Raw genomic sequence first — 22,664 nt, 5'->3', positions numbered from 1 at the left:
TGGACAGTCCGGATCTAGTCCAAGCCCCTCCTTTTATAAATTAGAAATCTAAGACCAAGATCACCCAAGACCACACAGTTAGCTAGAGGTAGAATTTGTTCTAGAACTCAACTGTCCTGACTCTACTTCAGAAATATATGCATTGTATTACTCTGCCTTTAAGGCACCGTTATTCCTTGAAACAGTTCTCTCAAACACTTTTGGACACCCCTGGTTGTTGGAATAAAAATGTATACCCTGAGATGGAGACGGGGATGCAGAGTCTTTCAGTGTTTGCTTGTACATGTCTACAACTAAACTTTTAACAAGTGCAGAAACTGAAAACTCCCTCCTCCCCACCCAATAATTAAAATTAGAATGCAGCTTTGGGAGATAGGCCAAGCTTATCCTATAGCTTTTCATACCCCCTGACATACAAGGGGGTTGCATTCACTTCAGTTTCAGAAATGTGGCCTAAGAGCACTACAATTTCTTCCTTTCTGGTATTCTGGGAAAAGAAGACAAGACTAATTTCAGAGATGTTAAAAGAGGGATTTCTACATGGGTAGGAGGGTTAACCTAGATAAATGGTTATCAAAACTATTTTAAGCAGCAGAATCCTTTTCAAAAAGGAGTCTAACATATACACCCAAACACACCCATTGCCGTCAAGTCAATTCCAACTAATAGCAACCCTATAGGACAGAGTGTAACTGCCCCATAGAGCTTCCAGGGAGCGCATGGTGGATTTGAACTGCCAACCTTTGGGTTAGTAGCCGTAGCTCTTAACCATTATGCCACCAGGTTTCCGCCTAACATATAAGTTATTCAAAAGTAGAACTGCTCTGGATGCAGCTGGTGAGGTGGCAGAGGTGGGGACTGGGGCCTGCCTACTCACCACCTCTCACTCCTTGTGGCTGTTTCTGAGATTCCTCCATGCTAAAATTCCTCAGAGTATAATTTGAAATCACTAACTTTGAGATGAAGGTTCCATCTCTGACCTTTACAATTTCAAAAGACTGGTGGTGGAAGTAATTGTTTTTTTTTTAAAAAAGGCAAGTGCAATGCAAATTCCCTCCTTGTTTATAGTAAATACTTAGCAAATAAACACCAAAGAAGCTACATTTTTTTGTTGTTACCATTTTCACCTACGTGCCTGAAACACATGGATAAGAAAGCACAGTCAAATTTATTAATCAAATATTTACTGATTATATTTGTGTAATGACTGAACTAGTCCTTGGTGAGATAATATGATGCATGAAGCAAAATTCCTGGCCTCAGCCATGTTACAGTCTAATAAAGAAAAAAAGGCACATACAAAACCTAGGTAGAGACAAATAAGAACTGGTCTAATATTTGTATCGTTGTTGTCCTAGAAGGACAGGAGAGTAAGGTGAAGAAGAAAATGTATGAAGAAATAATGATTGAAAACTCCCAAAATTTGGCAAAAGATAATGAATTTCCAGTTGCAAGAAGCTAAGCAAACCCTAAACAGGATAATCCCAAAGTCTATGCCAGATTTTGTAATCAAACTGCTGAAAACGACAACTAAAAACTTTGAAAGCAACCAGAGAAAAATGACATGACTTATATGGAATAATTCAAATGACTGTGTATGTCTCATCAAAAACCATGGAGGCTAAAAGGAAGTGGAACAAAATTTTTAAACTACTGAAAGAAAAGAACTGTAATCCCAGAAATCTGTATTCACTAAGAATATCCTTTGAGAATTAAGGTGAAATAAAGACATTCTCAGAGAATTCATAGTCAGCAGACTTGCTCTAAAAGAATTACTAAAGGAGATTCTTCAGAGAGTAGGAAAACAACAGAAGGACTCAGAGCATCAGGAATAAGGAAGAACAACAGAAATATTAAGGATCTGGGAAAATATAATAAATTATTTTCTTGAGTTATTTTAAGTATGTCTGACCATTGGAAAGGGAAAATTATAAAACCACTTGATAAGTTTTCAATGTATGTGGATGTAATACGTAAGTCCAGAGGTTGGCAATTTTTTTCAGTAAAAGACCAGACAGTAAATATTTTTGGCTTTGAGGGCCATACAGTCTTTGTTGCAACTACTCACCTCTGCCACTGCAGTGCAAAAGCAGCCAAAAACATGCAAACTAATGAGCACGGCTGTGTTCCAATAAAACTTTATTTATGAACAACAAAATCTGAATTTCACATAATTTTCACATCTCACAAATATTTTTAGTTTATAGGCCACACAAAAAATGGCAACAGACCATACTTTGCTGAACCCTGTGTAAGACAACTACAACATAAAGAAGGGAGGGTAAAGGGACCTACATAGTGGTAAGATTTCCACATTTCACTTGAAGTGGTAAAAAACCAATTTTAAGTAGGCTGTGCAAAGTTAAATATGTATATTATAATCCTTAGAGCAACCACTAAAAAAAAAAAAGAAAAATAGCAAAGAACACAATATGTAAATTAAAATGGAATATTTAAAAATGTTTAAATAATTCAAAAGAAGGCAAGAAAGGGAAAACAGGGAATGAAAAAGGGAACAAACAGAAAATAATAAAATAGAGGACATAAATTTAAACACATCAATAATTACATTAAATGTAAATGGTCTAAACACAGACTGTTAGAGTATTTAAAAAAACAAGATCCAACTACATGCTGTCTACAACAAATTCACTTTAAATATAATGATATAAATTAAAAGTAAAAAGAGGGAAAAGATACATCCAAACACTAATCAAAAGAAAGCTGGAGTGGCTACATTAATATTAGAAAAAATAGACATCCAAACCAAAATCTGTTGCCGTCGAGTCGATTTCGACTCATACTGACCCTATAGGACAGAGTAGAACTGCCCCATAGGGTTTCCAAGGAGCAGCTGGTTGATTTGAACTGCTGACCTTTTGGTAAGCAGCCGAGCTCTTAACCACTGCGCCACGAGGGCTCCAAAGTAGACATCAGAAGAATGAAAATGATAATAATAAAGGAGTGAATTTATTAAGAAGGTATAATAGTACTAAATGTGTAGACATCTAACAGTACAGCTTCAAAATATGTAAAGCAAAAACTGAAGGGAGAAATAAATTCACAATTACAGAGACTTCAATACTCTTCTCCAAGTAACTGACAGAAGTAGAAGACAGAAAAGCAATGATGATACGGAAGAATTTAACAACACCAACAACCAACTGGATCTAATTGACATTTATAGAACATTCCACCCAACAACAGCAGAAAACACATTCTTTCCTAGTGTGGATGGAAGATTCACCAAAACAGACCATACATCCAGGTTCATAAAACAAACCTCAAGAAATGTAGAGCAACTGAAATCATGCAAAGCATAATCGCTGACTATAATGGAATTAAACTAGAAATCAATAATAGAAATAGGAAAATTTTCCAAGCACTTGGAAATTAACACACTTCTAAATAATCCATGACTTTGGCACACGTATTATTTAGAACAGTGCTGCTTAATTTCAAAGGAAATTAGAAAATATTTTGAACTAAACAAAAATGAAAATATAACATCAAAATTTGTGGGATGCAGTAAAGCAGTGCTTAGAGTTAACCATATTATTAAATGCTTATTTTATAAAAGAAGAAAGATCTCAAGTCAATAATCCATGCCTCCACTTTAAGGAATTAGAACAAGAAGAGTACAATAATCTCAAAGCAAGCAGAACAGTAAGAGCAGAAATCAATGCAATTAAAAACAGAGGAAACAATAGAGAAAAAAACCAAAACAAAACAACAAAAAAACCTGGTTCTTTGGGGGGAAAAAAATCAATAAAATTGATAAAATTGATAAAAAAAGAGAGAAGACATAAAGAGAGGCTAAAACAAAAAAACCAAACCAGTTGCCAGCGAGTCGATTCCAACTCATGGCAACCCAATGAGTTGCAGAGCAGAACTGCGCTCCACAGGATTTTCATGGCTGCGACCTTTTGGAAGCAGATCACCAGGCCTTTCCTCGAGGTGCCTCTGGGTGGGTTTGAACTGCTAATCTTTCCGTTAGTTGCCACATGCTTAACCACTGGTACCACCCATGGACTCCTAAAAGAGAGGATATTACTAGTTAATATCTCAAAGATACTAAAAGAATAATAAGGGAATTATTCTTTTAATATCTTTAGGATATTAACAGAATATCTTTGGAATATAGTAAGGGAATTATTTAGGAGTCCCTGGGTAGTGCAAATGGTTAAGCATGTGGGTATTAACCAAAAGGTTATGCGGATGAAACCCACCTACGAACAACTAAGGACCCCTGGTGGCGCAGTGGTTAAGCGCTCGGCTGGTAAACAAAAGGTCGGCAGTTTGAACCCACCAGCTGCACCGTGGGAGAAAGATGTAGCAGTCGACTTCCATCACGATTACAGCCTTGGAAACCCTATGAGGCAGTTCTACTCTGTCCTATAGGGTCACTATGAGTCAGAATCAACTTGAAGGCAATGAAATATGGGCACGGAATGAACAACTCTTGCACACAAATTTGGCAACTTAGATGAAATGAATCAATTCCTTGAAAACCAACAAACTACCAAAACTCACCCAAGGCAGTAAGGATAAACTGATTAGTCCTATATTAAAGAAATTGAATTCACAGTTAAAAAGCTTTAAAAAAAAAAAATCCAGATCCAGATGATTTCAATTCTGAATTCTACCGAACACTGTAAAAAGAAATAACATGAATTCCCCAATGTCTTCCAGAAAACAGAAACAGAGGAAACATTTCTTAACTCATTGTATGAGGCCAGCATTACACTAATGCCAAAACTGTAGATGTGGAAGAAGTGACACAATATGACTTCTTCTAATATTAACTAACCTGCTAGTTAAAGCAAGTCGTAAGTCCAGCCCAGATTCAAAGAGTGGGGAAATAGCTTCTACCTGTTGATAGGGAAAGCTGCAAAGAATTTATGGCCTTTAAAAAAACACATACCCACAATAAAGTTAACCTGACTTTTGTTTAATACTGAAGGAACTTTGCATTACTGGGATAAAACTCAATTTTTATCTACTGCTTGATTTGATTTGAATAATGTTTTTTCTGAGAATTTTTAAATCTGTATTTATGAGGAATACTTGTTTGCAGTTTTTCTTCTACTGTTTTGTACACCATATTAACAGTCTAAAGAAGATGTCATGATCATCTCAATTGAGGCAGAAAAAGCATTTGATAAAATTCAACATCCATTCATAATAAAAACTCTCAGCAAAATAGGAATAGAAGGCAACTTCATCAACCTGATAAAGACCATCTACAGAAAACTCATAGTGAACATCAAAATTAATGACAAAAGATTGAAAGCTTTCTTCCTCAGGTCAGGAACAAGGCAAGACTGTGCAGTCTCACTACTCTTATTCAACATTGTAATGGAAATCCTAGCAAATATAATAAAACATGAAAAAGAAATGAAACACATACAGATGAGGAAGGAAGAGTTAAAACTGTGCCTATTCACAAATGACATGATTGTCTACATAGAAAAGCCCAAGGAAGCTACAAAAAATACTCCTAGAATAAGTGAGTTTGGCAAGATTATAGGATCAAGGTCAACATGCAAAAATCAACTGCATTTCTATGTATCAGCAATGACCAAATGGAAATCAAAATTTAAAAAAATACAATATGCTCGGAAAAAAACAACAACTTACTTATCAATCTAATAAATCGATTGTTGCAAAGAGTTAGGGTTGTGGGAATGTGTGCATGAGGGAAGTTTTTGGGGTAATATTACTGTTCTTTATCCTGATAGTGTCAGTGGTTATGCTGATCTATACACGTTAAAACTCATAGAACTGTACATCAAAAAAAAAAGGTTATCTTTATTGTGTATATGTGTGAGTGTGTTTTTTTAAAAAGTCCATAAATTCTTTGCAGCTTTCCCTATCAACAGGTAGAAGCTACTTCTCCACTCTTTGAATCTGGGCTGGACTGACAACTTGCTTTAACTAGCAGAATGTGGAAGAAGTGACACAATATGACTTCTAAGTGTTAGCCTCAAGAGGCTGTGCAGCTTCTGCTCGTGCTTTCTTGGAATGCTTCCACTATCATGAGAGGAAGCCTGGTCTAGGTTACAAGAAGTGAGAACTCAAATGGAGGAAAGCCAAGGCCCTCGAGCTAACAGCCAGCACTAACTGCTAGACATGTGCGTGAGGCCATCTTGAACCATCTAGCCCCATTTGAGCCACTAGATGACTCCAGCCAGACGAGTGAGCTCAGATGAGATGAGCAGAAGAACCACTCAGCTGAGCCCAGCCCAAACTCTGAACCCACAGAATCATGAGCAAACAGATGGTTGCTGTTTCAAGCCACTGAATGTTAGTGTCATTTGTTACAGAGCAATACATAACTAATATAGTGAGAGAGACTGGAAATGTTGGAAGAAGCTAGGCCATGGGGAGAAAGGCAGGCAGAAGAGAAACTCTCTGATAGATAATGATGATGGAGTGAAAATTTAAAAGCAGAAGCAAAGTCAAAGAGATGCCTGAGGAAGATAAATCTGGCAGCAATGTAGATTATAAAGATGCATTAAAAGTAAGAACAACTACAGAGAGCGAGAGAAATCAGGATACTAGTATAACAATTCAGGTGTAAAGTTCTAGGTATCTGAGCTAGAAAAATGGAGATTGGATAGAGGGGAAAAAATACCACTATTTTTATATTTGTAGAATCCAAAGGACTTGACAACTCATTAAAATCAAATGGGCTTGACAGCTGATTGGGTCTGTAGATGGAGGAAGAGAGAAGAGTCAGAGATAACTAGACAGGTTTGAGCCTAGAAAGTTGGTAGGATGATGATGTGGGTGATGAAGGTAGGTATAATGAAGAGAAATAGGGAAAAAGGAAAGAAAAGCAAATTTGCAAGAGAAAGGTGGGTATTCTTTTTAGACATTTTGAATTTAAAGTCAGCTTCTAGTGATGTTCAAGTCAGCAGTATGAAACGGGGTTCGACAAAAGGTTAAGGCTACAGACAAAATTTTGGGGATTGTTCATACCAAGGTTGACAGCTAAAGAAGGCAGTTGAAGTAACAACTTTTGGGAGTTAGGTTGTTTGAAGACTAGGCAGAGCAGAAGAGTTGCAGAGTTTGTTTCTCCTTTTTCCTTAGTAAGAGACCTTATTTGGTGTGGAGAAGCAATGTATGCAGCTAAAAAGCTACATTTCCTGGCCTTCCTTCCAGACAAGGGGTAGCCAATGAGACACAGGGAGAAGTATTAGGGTGCTGGCTTCTGGGAAAGCTCTTTAAAAGGAATAGCTTAAGATAGGAGGCAGGTGCTATTTTGCTCTTTTCCCTTCCTTCTTTAAGCCTGAAAAGTAAATGTGATGGCTGGAGCTACAGTGGCAATTAAGAAGTCACTTTAAGGAGCTTGGAACACTGATTTAATTACATTGTGAAGACATTCTACCAGCCATAGACTGCCTAACTCCAGAATTATTTTGTATTAAATCATTATTACTTCATTTTCTGTTTCTAGCAGCCAAATGCCATTTCTAACTCAGTGTTTCCTCAACTTTCCCCACCATGGCACACACAGGAAATGAAAATTTATGTTGGGGCTAAATGAGGAAGGGGGCAGGGTACCAGCTGCCACAGGCCCCACCTAGAAGCTGATAGTGGCTGAGTTTAGTAATATTTTAGCATTCTGAATCCCATCAGGAATCTCTGACCCAGTGAATACAAGGAGGAAGAGGGATCAGTACAAAACAACGAGTAACCAGTTAGAAACAGAAACGAGATTCCGACTCATAGCGACCCTAAAGGACAGAGTAGAACTGCCCCATAGGGTTTCCAAGGCTATAATCTTTATGGAAGCAGATCACCAGGTCTTTTCTCCAGTGCAGCACTGGTGGGTTCAAACTGCTGACCTTTCAGTTAGCAGCTGAGTGCTTTAACCACTGCACCACCAGAGCTCCTAAAAATCTACAAGAACTGAGAGAAGAACTTTTGGAAAATAGATTATCATTGGTATGAGAAATGTTCCAGTCAAATGGTGGTAGAACATATCTGATGGCAGGATGTTATATGGTAGTGAGCAGGTAGTAACAAATTAGAAACAGCAATAGAAAGCAGTGAAGAGAAGGGGAGAGGCCAGTAGTTTAAAGCGGTAACAAGGAGGAGGAAAATATTCTCACCATAAGAAAGTGTTGCTGAAGGAAAGAGTTTAAACAGAAAGGGAAAGACAAGATGGAGAAAGAGCAGATAATTTATGGTATAAAGCCTCAAAGAATCTTCTGAGTAAACAGAGAAAAAGAAAAGGAGAGGATAAGAAACACAAAAATTTTAAGAAAGAGGAGGAAATCTGGGAAGATTTAAGGAGAATAAGTTTGATCTTCGTTGTTTAGCGTGCATGAAGAGAGGAGCGGGGCTAATGAATCTTGAGAATGAAGTAAGTCTTGGGGAATATGAGTGTAACAGGGAGATGAAGGGATGGCTAAACAGTTACTGAGGGCTCAGCTTATGTCAGCTAGCATACACTTACATCAAAAACAGCTTGTTTGGTGCATTCTTCCACTTGCCAGTTTAGGATTGGAGTTGGAAAATGAGAGGTAGAGTTTTTCTGAATTTGGAACTAGCAAGGCAGTTACTTTCATTTTTTTGATAAAATAAATCGATAAAATAACTGTATAATGAAATTTCAACATCGGTATTGTTATTTTTCAATTTCCATCTGCATGGTTGCACCGGGAAACTGTTCATTTTCAAGATGCCATAATCAACAGGCACTGGATCCAGGCTGGCTCTATGATTCAAGTCATTCTTACAACTGAATAGCTGGATGAGTCCTTACTGGTCACCTTGTTCAACTCAACTGAAGAGATGAGATACTAAGGCTCAGGCCCAGAGAAGTGAAGGGACTTGTCCAAGGTCAGAATAACAGTGCTGGAGGTATAGAGATCTCCTGATTTCCACTACCACAGATTCTTCCTTACAGCTCATTTGCCAAAGTAAATTATACCACCAGGGTTGGCCTTAGGCTTAGTAATGCTGTCTAAAAAGATGAACCTGTAGCATCTACTGGGATTCTTGTCTAAAGTCAGCCTTGCCTTTCTTTAAGATGCCAAAGAAGCCAATAAGCAATTCTGCCTCAGCAAAATATATATATGGTCTGTCTTAAGGCTTCTCACACATTGTCTCAGAACACCAGCTTAAGGTAAGCCTTGTGAACCTGGAACAGGCTTGGTACCTGCTATTTTGATTTGAAGTGCAGTGGGACAAAGTAAAATCAGGTGGAATCAGACCCCTGAGAAAGCACAAGAATAAGTCTCAAAAAAGCCAAGAAACATTTTAGCTTACATGCTGTGCACTTGGGTCTTCTGAATAGTGGAAGTCCCAAGGTTGAGCCTAGTCAAGGAGGATCTTTGCAGTGCTGGCTAATGACTAACAACCTAAAAAGTGCTGGGATCTGCAAAAATTTCAAAATGCTTCCAAGGCAAGGTTTAAGGTGAAAGATAAGGAGGGAGAGGGAGAGAAGGAAGCAACACTGCGGGACAGGTAGGCAAAGAAACCAGGAAGAATTGAAGCAATAACTCCTACACCTGATCTCAGCAAGGTGGCTCAGCTGTTTAGGGACCTCAGCATCTTCCATTCCCCTCAGAGGCCAAGCATTCACAGCTTCCCTTTATGCTATAAGAGCTTTTCTATGAAGGCAGTAGTTTGCTGGGCATAGAGATAGAAGTACAAGGAGTTGGATGGCAAACAAAAAGCCTGGAAGCTTGGAAGGATATTTTTTAAAAAAGTATCTGTATGTAGTTCTTATGATTAACTTGAGGACTGGCTCAGTACACACATCTTACAGATCTGTAGGGAAAGATCTTTGCAGGAAATCTTTGTTATCTGAAGATGAAAAGGAATGTGAATCAGCTCTGATCCCAATTTAGACCATTGCCATCTGACAGTTCAGGTGAAGGCTCTCCAGGGTGGTCAGAAAGCAAAGGAAAAGTAGAGTATATCACTGCAGAACAGGTCTCTTTCCCTTGGGATAAAAGAAAAAAGAAAGAAGAGCAGTACTAAGCCCTGAAACACAAGGTGGTTAGTGGGAGAAAATCTGATATTGAAAGGCCTAAAAAATTTACAGATTTATACAGATGAAAGTGACCTCAATCCTGGTGAAAGTAACATTTGTTCTGAGTTTCAGAGAAAGTATAGAATTTTACAAGTATTTTGACATGATTCCTAAGTTCAAACAATATTTATAGCATATGTTAGATATATAGTAACATAGATCCAGAAATAACAATGACATGGAGGCATGCATTCATTCATTCAAATAAATGTTTTCTGAGGGCCTACTACATGTGCCAAGTCCCTAGGTGGCACAAAAGATTTGTGCTTTGTGTACTAACCTGAAGGTTGATGGTTCAAACCCACCCAGTGGCACCATGAAAGAAAGGCCTGGTGGTCTGCTTCCGTAAAGATTACAGTCAAGAAAACCCTATAGAGCAGTTCTACTGTGTAACACATGGGGTCACCATGAGTTGGAATCAACTTGATGGCAACGGGTTTGATTTTTTTTTTTTTTTGGTTACATGTGCCAGGTACTATGTTAAGTGGATACAATGGCGAGCAAAACAGGATCCCTGGTCTCATAAAACTTCTAAACAGTAGGAAAGTTGGATATTAATAGAATAATTATACAATTATATACAATATTACACATTATGGTAAGTGCTGTGAAATACAGTACAGGGTGCTTTAAGGTACATAACACGGAAACTTGGGAACAGGCTGCCAGTGACAACCAGAGAGCTTGTCAGAGCAAATGATGTACCAAAAAGTCCTGTGCTAACATTCCCCTGGCAGGGAAGGACAACAGGGATCCTCAAATACAAAGGTACTCACTGTCCTCAGGAGAGTGAAAAGTTTATCAGGTTCACATGCACGAAAAGCATCTTGCCCTTGGGAAAAAAGTCACTATCATAAAGATGGGTAGAACAAATAGGCAAGAAATTGATGGCTATCTTCAATACATTGAGGCAGGACGCCCTGAAGCTTGCTTGGTGGCACAGAGCTGTGGTTTGTCATTCCAACAGACTCTGTGGCTGTTCGACGTTTGGCCATAGGCTAATGCCTTTTTTTTTTTTTAAATCAGAGACAGCCACTTTGTGATTTCTAGATTGTAGGTGGTGTACACATATCCAGGCTCAACCTCTCTCCCTCTCCACAATCCCTGCCCAGTTTTTACCACAACAGGTTTTTTGCATTGTCTCAGGCACACAACAAAACCCCACCAGCAGTGTTCTTCTGCAAGCTTAAGCTTTACTGTACTGCTAATGAAGAGGGATCTGAGAACACAGAGCTCCTACCCTGTAACACGCCAGTGCCTACTGCGTGGTAGACTTTAAACACAGGCTGAATCCCAACAAAAGACTCAGGGGAAGAGAACCTCATTAGGATGACCAGAGCGAAATGCCTGAATTTCCACAGGCAGGCTGACAAGATAACTTACGATAATCAGAGATAATTAGCTGTGCTCCTCTGGGCCTCGAAACTCCTCAGAGTGGGTATGCTTTCAAGCCTGGTTACTGATGCAGAGACCTGATGGGACTCTGAGGCCCAGCCTCCCGAACCACACGTACTTTGACAAGGACTTGGATTTTTTATAAAAAGAATTGGCTGAAATCAAATTGCAACCAGATGTTACCAAGGGATCTGAAATCCCTAGCTAAGTCCCTCTGCACTCCTATTGCATTTTTCCAGGTTTATGGACTTCCAAAACAGAAGAAATTTTGTTCTCATGGGCAAATGAAACATCCAAAAAGTCTGGATGGCAGCCTTGGGCAGCAGCACCCTATAGTGAGCCAACTGCTTAGTAGACGCCTGGAAACAAGGCCATGTAAACATTTCCCTGTTGCCCAGGCCTGTAAAATCTGCACTAAGTGACAGATGCATACCGTGGGGTAGGTGGCTGGGCAGTGAGGCAGCCAGTGGGAAGAAGGAGATGGCTGACCTCCAGGTGATAAAAAAAAGGGCAAGAGGAGCATGCTGAATGAGCCAACACTAAGTCAATTTAAGAGTGACTCTTCTCTATTCCCTTTACTCCCTCAGCCCTCCTTTCATTACTTTTTCTCTCCAAGCCTAACCCAAAAGTTCATTTATATTCTAATTCTCCCATACAAAATGATAAAGAGGGGTACGGAGAGTACAGACACAGTTTTAATTACCTGGCCAGCACTTATTAAATAACTGCTTACGTCCCAGGGCCGACACTGTTGAACAGCAGTGAAGGGGAGATAATTAAACTAAGAAACTGGCAATGGCAAGCTCTAGAAGCTGGAGACTTTGCTGTAATCTGTGTGGGTATCATCAGGAGCATCTAAAATTCCTAATAAATACTTGGTATTATTTAAAACAATAAGCCCCTGTTGGTTCCCCTGCAGAAACAGGTTGAGAACGGATGGGAATGCCACATATAGCACTTACCATCTTCTGTTTCCTGCCACACGATGCCCTCGAGGTTGACACTGGTCCCAGGTTCACAGGGGCCCAGGCATTCGGGTTCTGTAGCTAGAGCCACATCACATGTGTTGACCCCAACTGACCGGGTACGAACCATGATTTGCTCACAGGGGGATGAGATGTCGTTACTGACCACTGGCACCAAAAGGTGCAGCGGCAGCACCGCTGGTGTGGAGACAGGGGACTCCATCTGTGGGAGAAGAGAAAGTAGTAGCTGAGTTGCAGCAGAAACATTTAAAGGAAATGCCTTGTTTGTATTTAATCTAGTCCTACATTCTTTCCTGCCAGAGTGCAGAGGGCTCTAAATATAAGACTTCAGTCTTCCTTTCAAGTTCTAGCTCAGGATACATTACAAATCTAGTGATACAGATGACTGTACCCTGCGCTAGGAGAAGCTCTATTTTTTATTAATGACTTTCCTCATAAACTGTGCTTGGCTTAAAGTATATAAATAAGAGCTCTAATTTTTCTCCTCTCATTTAAAAATTTCTAGTGAAAGGGAATCAGGACCAGATTTCAATAGTTATATAGAGCACACTGACCGATGAAAAAGGCCCAGTTTCTGGGGCATGCCCTACTGCCGCCACTACTCTTCCCGCCAACCTCGCACTCGACAAACAGCGCGTTTGTCGGTGGTGTTAGATGCCGTCAAGTTGATTCCGACTTATGGTGACCCCGTGTGTGGAGAGTAGAACTAGTCCATAGGCTTTTCAAGGCTATGATCTTTCAGAAGCAGGTTGCCAGGCTTGTCTTCTGCGGCACCTCTGGGTGGGTTCGGACTGCCAACTTTTCGGCTAGTAATCAAGTACTTAACGGCCTGCGCCACCCAGGGACTTCTGAACAATACGTTTATCAGGCATAAAATCCATTAATAGGGGATGGGATAACAAAGGGAAGAAATGTCCAGATCCTAGGAATGCCACTTCAAGAAGACTGGGAGCTCTAATACATCTTTATTCAGAAGGAAATCTACTTAAAAGTTATAGAAGGGCTGGGAGCAATCTGACAGAGCTTTTCAATCCCCAGAGATTATAAGAGTGGCTGGTTAATGAAAATGGCCTTTTGGAGTATAAATCTAATATAAAATTTCTGGAAGAAACAAGAGATGCTTTTACTATCCAGAAACAAATCACAGTAGCCTGCAGATGTAGTTGAGAACACACAGACACTGAAATAGGCAAACACAAGGACTAGCACCTACCTCTAAAACGGGAACCTCTCACGAGAACATAATTACTTAGGTTCCAAGAAGAATGCAACATATCTAGGGGCAGCAGGAAAGGTGTAATGAAGAGAGATCTCTTTAACTCTTTTAATCCTAGCGTTTATCAGATTGACAAAGTACCAACTCTGAGTCTGTGGTGCCCGAATCCTGAGTATAGTGTCTTGCGTATATAAAGACACTCAACAGACATGTTGACTGTTTTCCCTCAAAACTAGGTATTATATCAATCCGCAGACCTAGAAAATGAGAGTCAAGGATCAGAACTCTCTTGCCCTTGTGAAACACCTTTCAGTCCAGGTAAAATGTCATCCTTAAACAGACCCACACATGCACCCATAATATGAGCTGCTGGACAGTTCTGCACCAGAACTCTGTTTCTGGGACAGTCTACTGCATGTCCAACACTCTACAATCTACCTCTTCCCCAAACACACATATACCTCTACCTTCCTGGTCTTGACAACTGACTACTCTAGAAGCTGAGGTCTGGGCACTGCATTTGTTCTCTGTAGTTAGCTGTGGCTTCTTGACTTAGAAAGTTATGCTATTTGTAGATCATCACTGTCCGAGTCCACAGAATGCTCAAACTCTGATTCAGACTAATGGTGGTCCCTAAAGAGCTGTCAAAACATTATCATCTGCTTGTTGTCATACAACCCCTCTCCCACCCTGTACTTCCCTAACTCTGCCTTTTTTATAAAGTGAAATGGAAGTGAAAGCCTTTATAATCGATCATTTGCATTATGAAAAATGTCAAGGCATTTTTGCTCGCTCTTGCTCTTTGAAAATCGAGCATTTATAATTTAATTTGGGAACCTTTTTGGCATGTGGAAGATCCTTACAAGACCCTTTAAATTCCACGCACAGACGTGAAGGTAAAAACAGGAGAAGTTGGAAAGAGGTGGCCAGCAACACAGAAAAAGTAAACTGGAGCCTCCCTACTACTCTGTGTGGTGCTGACACTGCCTCTAATCATCAGGCCTTTCAGGAGTGCTATAAGAAGATGGCGCGTAACTCTTTGGAAAGAAAGTTTCCTGGAAATTTTACCATTAAGAGTCACTAGAAAAGGGAAGTTAGAGACAGAGTACACAGAACATGGTTACTCTTGGCCTCACCTCAGTTTCTCTGTTCTTTCTCTTGGGGAAGAACTGAGACAGAACTAATTTCACTGTGAGTACATACATTTCCTTTGCTTAGGGTTTGTTCCCTTTTCTATTCTTTACTTCTACTACCAAGAGAAATTCCTGCAGGAGCCTCCTTCTTGGACAAAGATTTTGGCCTAAATCTTCTAGGTCACCCCTGTGAGCTTTCTGGCTGCTTTACTTGAGCATGTCCTGCTGCCAACCTGTTCCATCTCGGAGGCAGCAATCCCAGGCACAGGAGGCAGTAATTCCCCAGGCAGACAACTACACCCCCACCCACCCACACACTCAGCCATCGAGGACAGCAGCTCTTTTCTGGAAGTGGTTTCATTTTCTACTAGGATATTCAGTGCTGTGGGAGGCCAGAGGAAGATTCTAAATAATGCCCAGTTCCCAATTCTGCACTGACAAATCTAGAAAACATCTAAGATGAAAGCTGGAAACACCACTGTTGCATTCAGTTTGTGAAATTAAACTCCGCTACAGAACATCTGAAGAGAAGAAATTTACTTAGCTAAACTGATCACTAAGAACAACGGAACTAATACACACGAGGAGCTGATTAATAAGTGAATGCACCAAACTACCCTCACTGATCAGAGTTACTAAGCAGAGTTCAGGATCTCAGTTTGTGTGAAGATGACTTTATTTAGTTAGTTAATTAAAAGAGATTTTGGGGGGATGGGGAGAAGTGAAGCAATCCACCTACAGGTTTGGAACTATTCAGTTTGCTTCTACTTTGCAACAGAAATCTAAGGAGAAATCACACAGCAGCACAATAGTGTTTAATTACAGCTCCAGCTCTGCTAATTACCGTGTGGTCACATCTATAATCTACATGAAGCCACGGTGCCTAATAAGCAGCTCTGTGATATTCATCTAATAACCTAGGCAGCTTTACGGGATTTCATATTCTACTATTTGTTGGAATAAGCAAAGCTTCGTTTATCACTCTCCAGGAGAGGATAAAAATCTGAAAAGGACCCATTTTGCCATCTTTTCCATATACCTAGGATATAAGAGCAGGAATTATCGGGAGATTGGTGCCAACATGGAAAATAAAGAATAGGAATGTAAGAAAGTTAAGGTCATTAAATGCTTTAACAACTACAAAACAGAAGCTGAGCCAATTCTCAGTCTCTGAAATGCTGAGAAGTGCCACCCGGCTCCTGGGGCCCAGCTGAGTGCGCAGGTAAACAACACAACAAAACAAAAACCTGGAAGTGATTTAGCGAGAAATTAAAGATGCAAATCTCTCAAGTTTCCCAACAGTTCATGTCCTTTATCTTTTAATGAAACTTCTTTTCAATTCACCTTTAGATATTAGTCTAACAGCACCTATTAGGGATCTGCGTGCTGATAGGCAGGTGACAGAAATGGGGACTGGAGAGAAAAATAAAGAAAGGTCAGGGTCACTAATCTCCTCACAGAAAGTAATTATACACTGACTTCAGCTGCCTCCTACACAGAGAGGGAAAGCTTCAAGGCTGCAACAGAATTTTAAGGGTAGAAAACGTACTTAAGAAATATTTGGGACAGACCTCCCTGCCTTTTTTCTCACAAATATGAGTCTGATATCTTTACCATCACAGTCAAAAGGCAACGAGGAAGCTGGTTCTGCTGATAACTGCAGTAGCTCTAAGAAACTCCCGTTTATCCAAAATGAAAGACAATTGGGGATAATGGTTAGATGAATGTTCAGATTTATTTAGAGTTACCAGATAAGAGTGTAAACTGTGAATTTTACAAAGTAAAATTTCATCAACTACACCACATACTGTATTAATAAGATGTTATCTTTCTTTAATAATTCCAAAGGTCCTTCAAGGTTTTACAGTGACTCAACATTAGCAATACTAATAGTAATACAGGTGAACAGAGTATACCAACCAAACTTGTTGCCGTTGAGTCTATTCTGACTCATAGTGACCCTATACAACAGAGCAGGACTGTCCCACAGGATTTCCAAGGCTGTAATCTTTACGGAAGCAGACTGCCACATCTTTTTCCCATGGAGTGGCTGGTGGGTTTGAACTGTCGACCTTTCGGTTAGCAGCCGAGTGCTTTAACCACTGTGACACCAGGGCTCTCTTTGGTTAAAAAAAAGCAGCACCAACACCTATCATCATTTCGTGAACAGATGTTTAAATACCAAAAATAGAAAAGGCAATCTCAGAATAAAGGACAGTAACTTCTCAAAAGAAGAAAGGAGAAAAGAGAAAATAAAAACAAACATTTCAAATGAAAAATATTTCTATTTTTCAAATTAAAAAAAGATTTCCTGTATAATCTTTCATTCTGGGTAATTATTTTCTTTACATAATTATATCAAATTGGGAAATTATATTCAGTAGTGACACTGCACCAACAGGGCTCCTTGAACAGAGTATAGGGATTGGAATAAATGCTTACTAATTCAAGGACAAACATTTAAATACTTGCCCTGCTAACGTATTACATACAACTTGGTTTGCTCACAAAATCTTATCATGGGTTATTAAAAAGAAGAGCAAGTAATTAAAACAATCCCATTCACCAATTTCTTCTATTTATTTCTGTCTCTCCATTTAAAATATGGAGGTGGGGGATCATCAATTATTTGAACTACCTTCTGTTGGCTGGAATATTGAGAGAAAATGAGTTTACTGCATTTTTTTTTGTAATGGAGGATTATTTTTGTTTATTCTGAAAAATTAGCAATTCTTTGTTGCCAGAGGCTGGCAGTTAAAAATCATGGAATAATCTGAATTCCTCCTTTCTATGAAGCTTTTGCCAATATGGAGTAGAACATCCTGAGTAAATCCCCAAACATCCCAAAACAACACATTTAACTATCGGTGCAGGAGGATATCCAACCCCTATTAAAAGACTAAGCACACTCTGACCCTGCCTCACACTTAAAATAGTTCTTAGAAGCTACATATTCTATTATTCACAGAAGACTTACTTTAGCACTCAATCTTAGCCAGTCATCACCAGGTCAAGGTCAGCAATGAAGGCTGTCTCAGTGTGCACTAGAAAATGCAAGTGCCATGAACATGTAATTTGAAGACGACAGACTGGCCGTGGGGAACTCCCCTGCAGTGATTTCCCCATCCCGTTCCAGGTTCAGACCCTGAAGGCCTCTTCTGGTAAAGAGGAGACAGCAGATCAAACAATTCTAATAGTCAAGCCTGGCTAAACTCCCAGTGTGTGGGGATGGCTAAACTATGCTGGAAATTTAACAAAGGAAAAAAAATCCTATAAGCGAAATCAATGCAACACAAATCACATGGCAGTGTCCATTACTGTGGCAAAGATTTTTGCTGAATGAAGCATCGCCTCTGTTCTTACTGTCTTCTCCACTATCTGCCTGCTTTAAATTCACAACATTTTCCTTTAACAAAGCTATTAACTTTGCAGCTGATGAGTGATGACAGGGACCTAAGCACTACCTCTGAAGCTGACTGCATTTTTTTCCACGGAAGGCTGATGATACCTTGCATTCCTGTATTTTTCCAAGGGAAGTACTAGAATTTACTTCCCAAAAATAAAGAACTTGAGAAAAATTCATCCTTTGGTTGCAAGTACTTCCTCTCCTGAACATAATCCATTTAAAGGAGCCCTGGTGGTGCAGAGTTTAAGTGCTCAGCTGCTAAATGAAAGGCTGGTGATTGGAACCCCCTGCCACTCTGCAATAGAATCATGTGGCGGTCTGCTTCCATAAAGATTACAGCCTTGGAAACCCTATGGGGCAGCTTCACTCTGGCCTACAGGATCGCTATGAGTCGGAATTGACTCGACAGCAACAGGCAGAATGGGTCATCCCTACTCCATTCTCCTACCCCTCAAGATACAAACACAAACAAACAAATGAAAAAAACCCACAAACAAAATAAGGCAAACACAACACGAAGCTAGAGCTGTAATTCTGGCTCATTCAGAATCACAACCGTCAGAGCCCACACGAGCTTATTTCACCTATAACAGGGCTAGACTAAACTGTACTAAAGAGTCTATCATTCATATTGATGATCCTATGAGAAAACATGAGAATTCCAAATTGAGACATCAAAAACTACGTCTTGTTCCGCTGTAGTTTAGGAAGGGGAAATGTCCCTGCTCTGAGCTAGCTGTTCTCAAATGTTTTGGTCTCAGGAATCCTTTACACTCTTAAAAATTAAGAAACCCAAAGAGCTTTTATTTTTGTCAAATAAAATAGCTATTAATATTTACCATATTAGAGATTAAAAATGAAAATTTTTTTTCTTTTTTTACTGTTGTAGTTTAAGTGAAAGCTTACAATTCAAGTTAGTCTCTCATACAAAAATTTATACATATATATTGTTATGTGACCCTAGTTGCTCTCCCTATACTGTGACAGCACACTCCTCCTTTCCATCCTGGATTTCCCATGTCCATTCAACCAGCTCCTGACCCTCTCTGCCTTCCCATCTCACCTCCAGACAGAAGCTGCCCCATTTAGTCTTACGTATCTACTTGAGCTAAGAAGTACACTCTTCACGAGTAACAAAAAATGAAAAATTTTAATTGTGCTAATTAATTTTTTAAAAAATAACTAACAATTTTGAAATGACAAAATTACAGAAACGGAGAATGGATTAGTGGTTACCAGGGATTAAGGCTGGGAAAGGTAGATGGGAAGAAGGCAACGCAAGGGACCTTCGTGGTGCTGGAACTGTTCTGTATTTTGACTGTGTGGTAGAGACACGAACTTACACATGTGAGAAAACTGCATAGAACTAAATACACAGACACAAATGAGTACGAGTAAAACTGGGGAATTCTGAAAAAGAGAGGTGAACTGTATCAATGTCAACATACCAGTTGTGATAATTCTACTCTAGTTTTGCAAAATGTTGCCATCGGAGGAAACTAGGTAAAAGGTATGCAAAATCTCTCTGTATTATTTCCTACAACTATAATTACCTCAAAATAAAAAGATTATTTTAATAAGAAAAAGACAACCTGAAAGAGCTTTTATTTATGTGGGATATATCTAATGATACCATATTAGAAATTAAAATAATAATTAATGTACTAGGGTTTTGACCTGTAATTTTTCCCATTCCAGTTATGGTTCCAGTTCACCCCAATTTTAAAAATTTGGGTCTGTTCTGATGTTGTTTCCTCAGCCATGATTGAACTGCGAAGAACTGGTTCGAAGCCCTGGTGTGTGCTATTTAAATTGGCAATGAAGACCTCTCATATACTTACGTAACATTTTAAATAAAAATAGCTATAGTTTTTCAAAAGAAAGGGAAAAAGGAGAAAGGTGACATTGTTCTACATTTTTGCAAATCTCCTTAATGTCTGGTTTAAGAGAAGACAGCTGGATTCTCACACATGTCTACCTCTGCATTTAATCTGTTGGTGAAATATTCTGGCTGAAGCATATAAAGAAAAATCAGCCTTGCATAGACGATTTGCATAGGTACATATACCACATATATAAAATACATACATACACATATATATTTATTTATGCACACATGTATTTTAATAGCTTTTTCAGATGAAAATTCAGAAATTCAGATGGAAATTCTTCTTTGATACAACACCAACACTTAAGTGATAGTTCTTACAGATAGCGGCACTGTGGAATCTCAAATTTTATCAGTGAATTATTCGTACTCTGTTACATTAAAATCCATGGGTCTATCTTGCACTTTGAATGTTTCTTTTACCCATGCATTTTTTAACATTATGTGCTGGTCATCTGGAAAATACTGGTTCACTGACTTATACCCATCTTTCAAATATTGACACATTTCATTAATCAGTGTCAAAAAGTCACATTCTTTAATACTGCCTCTAATTGCATCCGAAAAGTCTTTAAGTATTACGCTCATGGGAGGAAGGATACAAGCTTTCAAATTACAATTTTGGCTTGAAAGCTCAAATTTTGTTATTAACAACAAACACTGTCAGGTATTTTCCTTGAAATAACACTCTCCTTTCATTCACTTTTTTAAAGAAAATGTCTGCCTAATCTCCAAGTCTGAATAGCCATAATCTGTCAGTCGTACTTTCAGTAAAAATGGCATTCCATGAAAACACTGGTTAGTTCAGCTCACAACTCAATCACACAAGTGCTTTTCCTAGAGATATCCACTGTACTTTGGCATGTGGCAGAAATGCTTTATATGTACTTCCCATTTCATCATACAGAATATAAAATGCTGTGTATTCAAAAGTTAAGATTTAACAAAACTAGTAATTTTTACTGATTCATTAAGGACATTTTAAAGCGAAACTGGCTTTTCTTTTCTTTTTTTTTTTTTAACTGAGAGTGGATAACAGTGAAAATGTGATGACTACTAGTACAATCTGGTGCCATGACCTTGATTCATGCCAAGGGGCCAGCTACTTTAACCACCATTGCTTTTACACCAGCAGTGCAAATGTCAAAGCCTACTGCCATCTGGTTGATTCTGACTCATGGCGACCCCATGGGCAACCCTGTTTCAAAGTGGAACTGCACTCCATAGGGTTTTCAATAGCTGTAAAGATCGCTAGGCCTTTCTTCTGTGGCACTGCTGGGTGGATTTAAACCTTTCCGTTGACGGCTGAACTCATTAACTGTTTGCACCGTTAGGTATTAATAGATTTCAGCAACTAAGCAATAAGCGGATATTCAAAAAATCTGGGAGAATGAGGTGCTCATTAGTTGTTTATAAAGTGGAAAAATGAATGATGAATGGTTACAGGCTTAACTACTGACAAAACTGACCCTGACCCTTACAGAGGGAGGGGGAGTCAGTCTCTCCAGTGCCTGTTTGCTTTGAAACTGCCAAGGATAAATAAGACTTATCTGAAATTATAACTCAAGTAGTTCAGAAATTAAACATGCCATTATCTAAAAGAAATTTTAAAATGGGTCCTTAATTAACCAGAAGCCATCATTTCCTACAGAAACCTTCCTTGCCCTTGCCATTTAGCCTAAAGCTGTAGATAAAACTTCCAAGTGTTATGAAGGGTCGTGTATAGCATGGGTTAATACCTGAGTACAGACACCTCAGCACTGTTGAACTAACGAGGAAATGGCCATCTACTCAGATAGGATCATTGTCCAAGTCTCTCCTAGATTATTTTGTGTCCCAGAAGGTCCCATGATTTTGTATACCTTCCATATGAGATTCACAGATTAGAAGAAAACAACGGGTGATTCTGATGAGAGGTCATTCTACCCAGAAAGCACCTTAAGCAGCAAGGCAGATTTGAATTGCTAGAGAGCAGGTTTCTATCATGTATATGTGCCTAAGAGAAATGCACAAACAAAATTATAGCATCATAGTGTAGAAGAACCTTAACTAGCTACACACCCAAGGGTGAAATCTTTTCTATAAATAGGTAGTCATCCAACCTCTATTTGAACTCCACCTCCAACTATCTGGGTGGGTGGAGAAAACGCCAACTTTATTGGGGTAGTAGAAGATTAAATACTATAACATATGTCAAACGCCTAGCAGTATGCCTACAGTACTCTGGCAATCTCAAATGACAGCCATTATTTGCTGTTCTAGCAGTCAAGTCACTCTTTCTTGAAAACTCATATTGAATTTCGAATCCATTAAAACCCCTAGGATCTCTTTCTACTCAAACTTTTAATCCTCTAGGTTTTCCAAGGTTTTGTACTTTTACTGTTGATCATTATTTTTAATTAAAAATACACAGTAGCGATACAACCATTTTGGAAAATGATATGGCGCTTCCTCAGAAAGGTAGAAATAGACATACCATTCGATCCAGCAATTCCACTCCTAGGAATATATCCTAGAGAAATAAGAGTTGTCACTCGAATAGACATATGCACACCTATGTTCATGGCAGCATTGTTCACAATAGCAAAA

General features: G+C 39.1%; 1 protein-coding gene across 2 annotated transcripts in view; it reads right to left on the bottom strand.

Moving 5' to 3' along the window:
- The window catches only part of ZNF609 (zinc finger protein 609), a 225,707-nt gene that overhangs the window by 53,632 nt on the left and 149,411 nt on the right, over window positions 1–22,664 (bottom strand). For both annotated transcript variants that reach the window (XM_023729718.1, XM_004374661.2), the window contains one exon: window positions 12,409–12,634. In XM_023729718.1, coding sequence (XP_023585486.1) covers window positions 12,409–12,634 — 226 coding nt within the window. The remainder of the gene's footprint in view (window positions 1–12,408; window positions 12,635–22,664) is intronic.

This window comes from Trichechus manatus, unplaced genomic scaffold (genome assembly GCF_000243295.1).
Source record: "Trichechus manatus latirostris isolate Lorelei unplaced genomic scaffold, TriManLat1.0 scaffold00030, whole genome shotgun sequence".
NCBI classification, from domain to species: domain Eukaryota; kingdom Metazoa; phylum Chordata; class Mammalia; order Sirenia; family Trichechidae; genus Trichechus; species Trichechus manatus.
The sequence above is the reverse complement of the archived record's forward strand: the minus strand, read 5'-3'. Positions and strand labels throughout refer to the sequence as shown.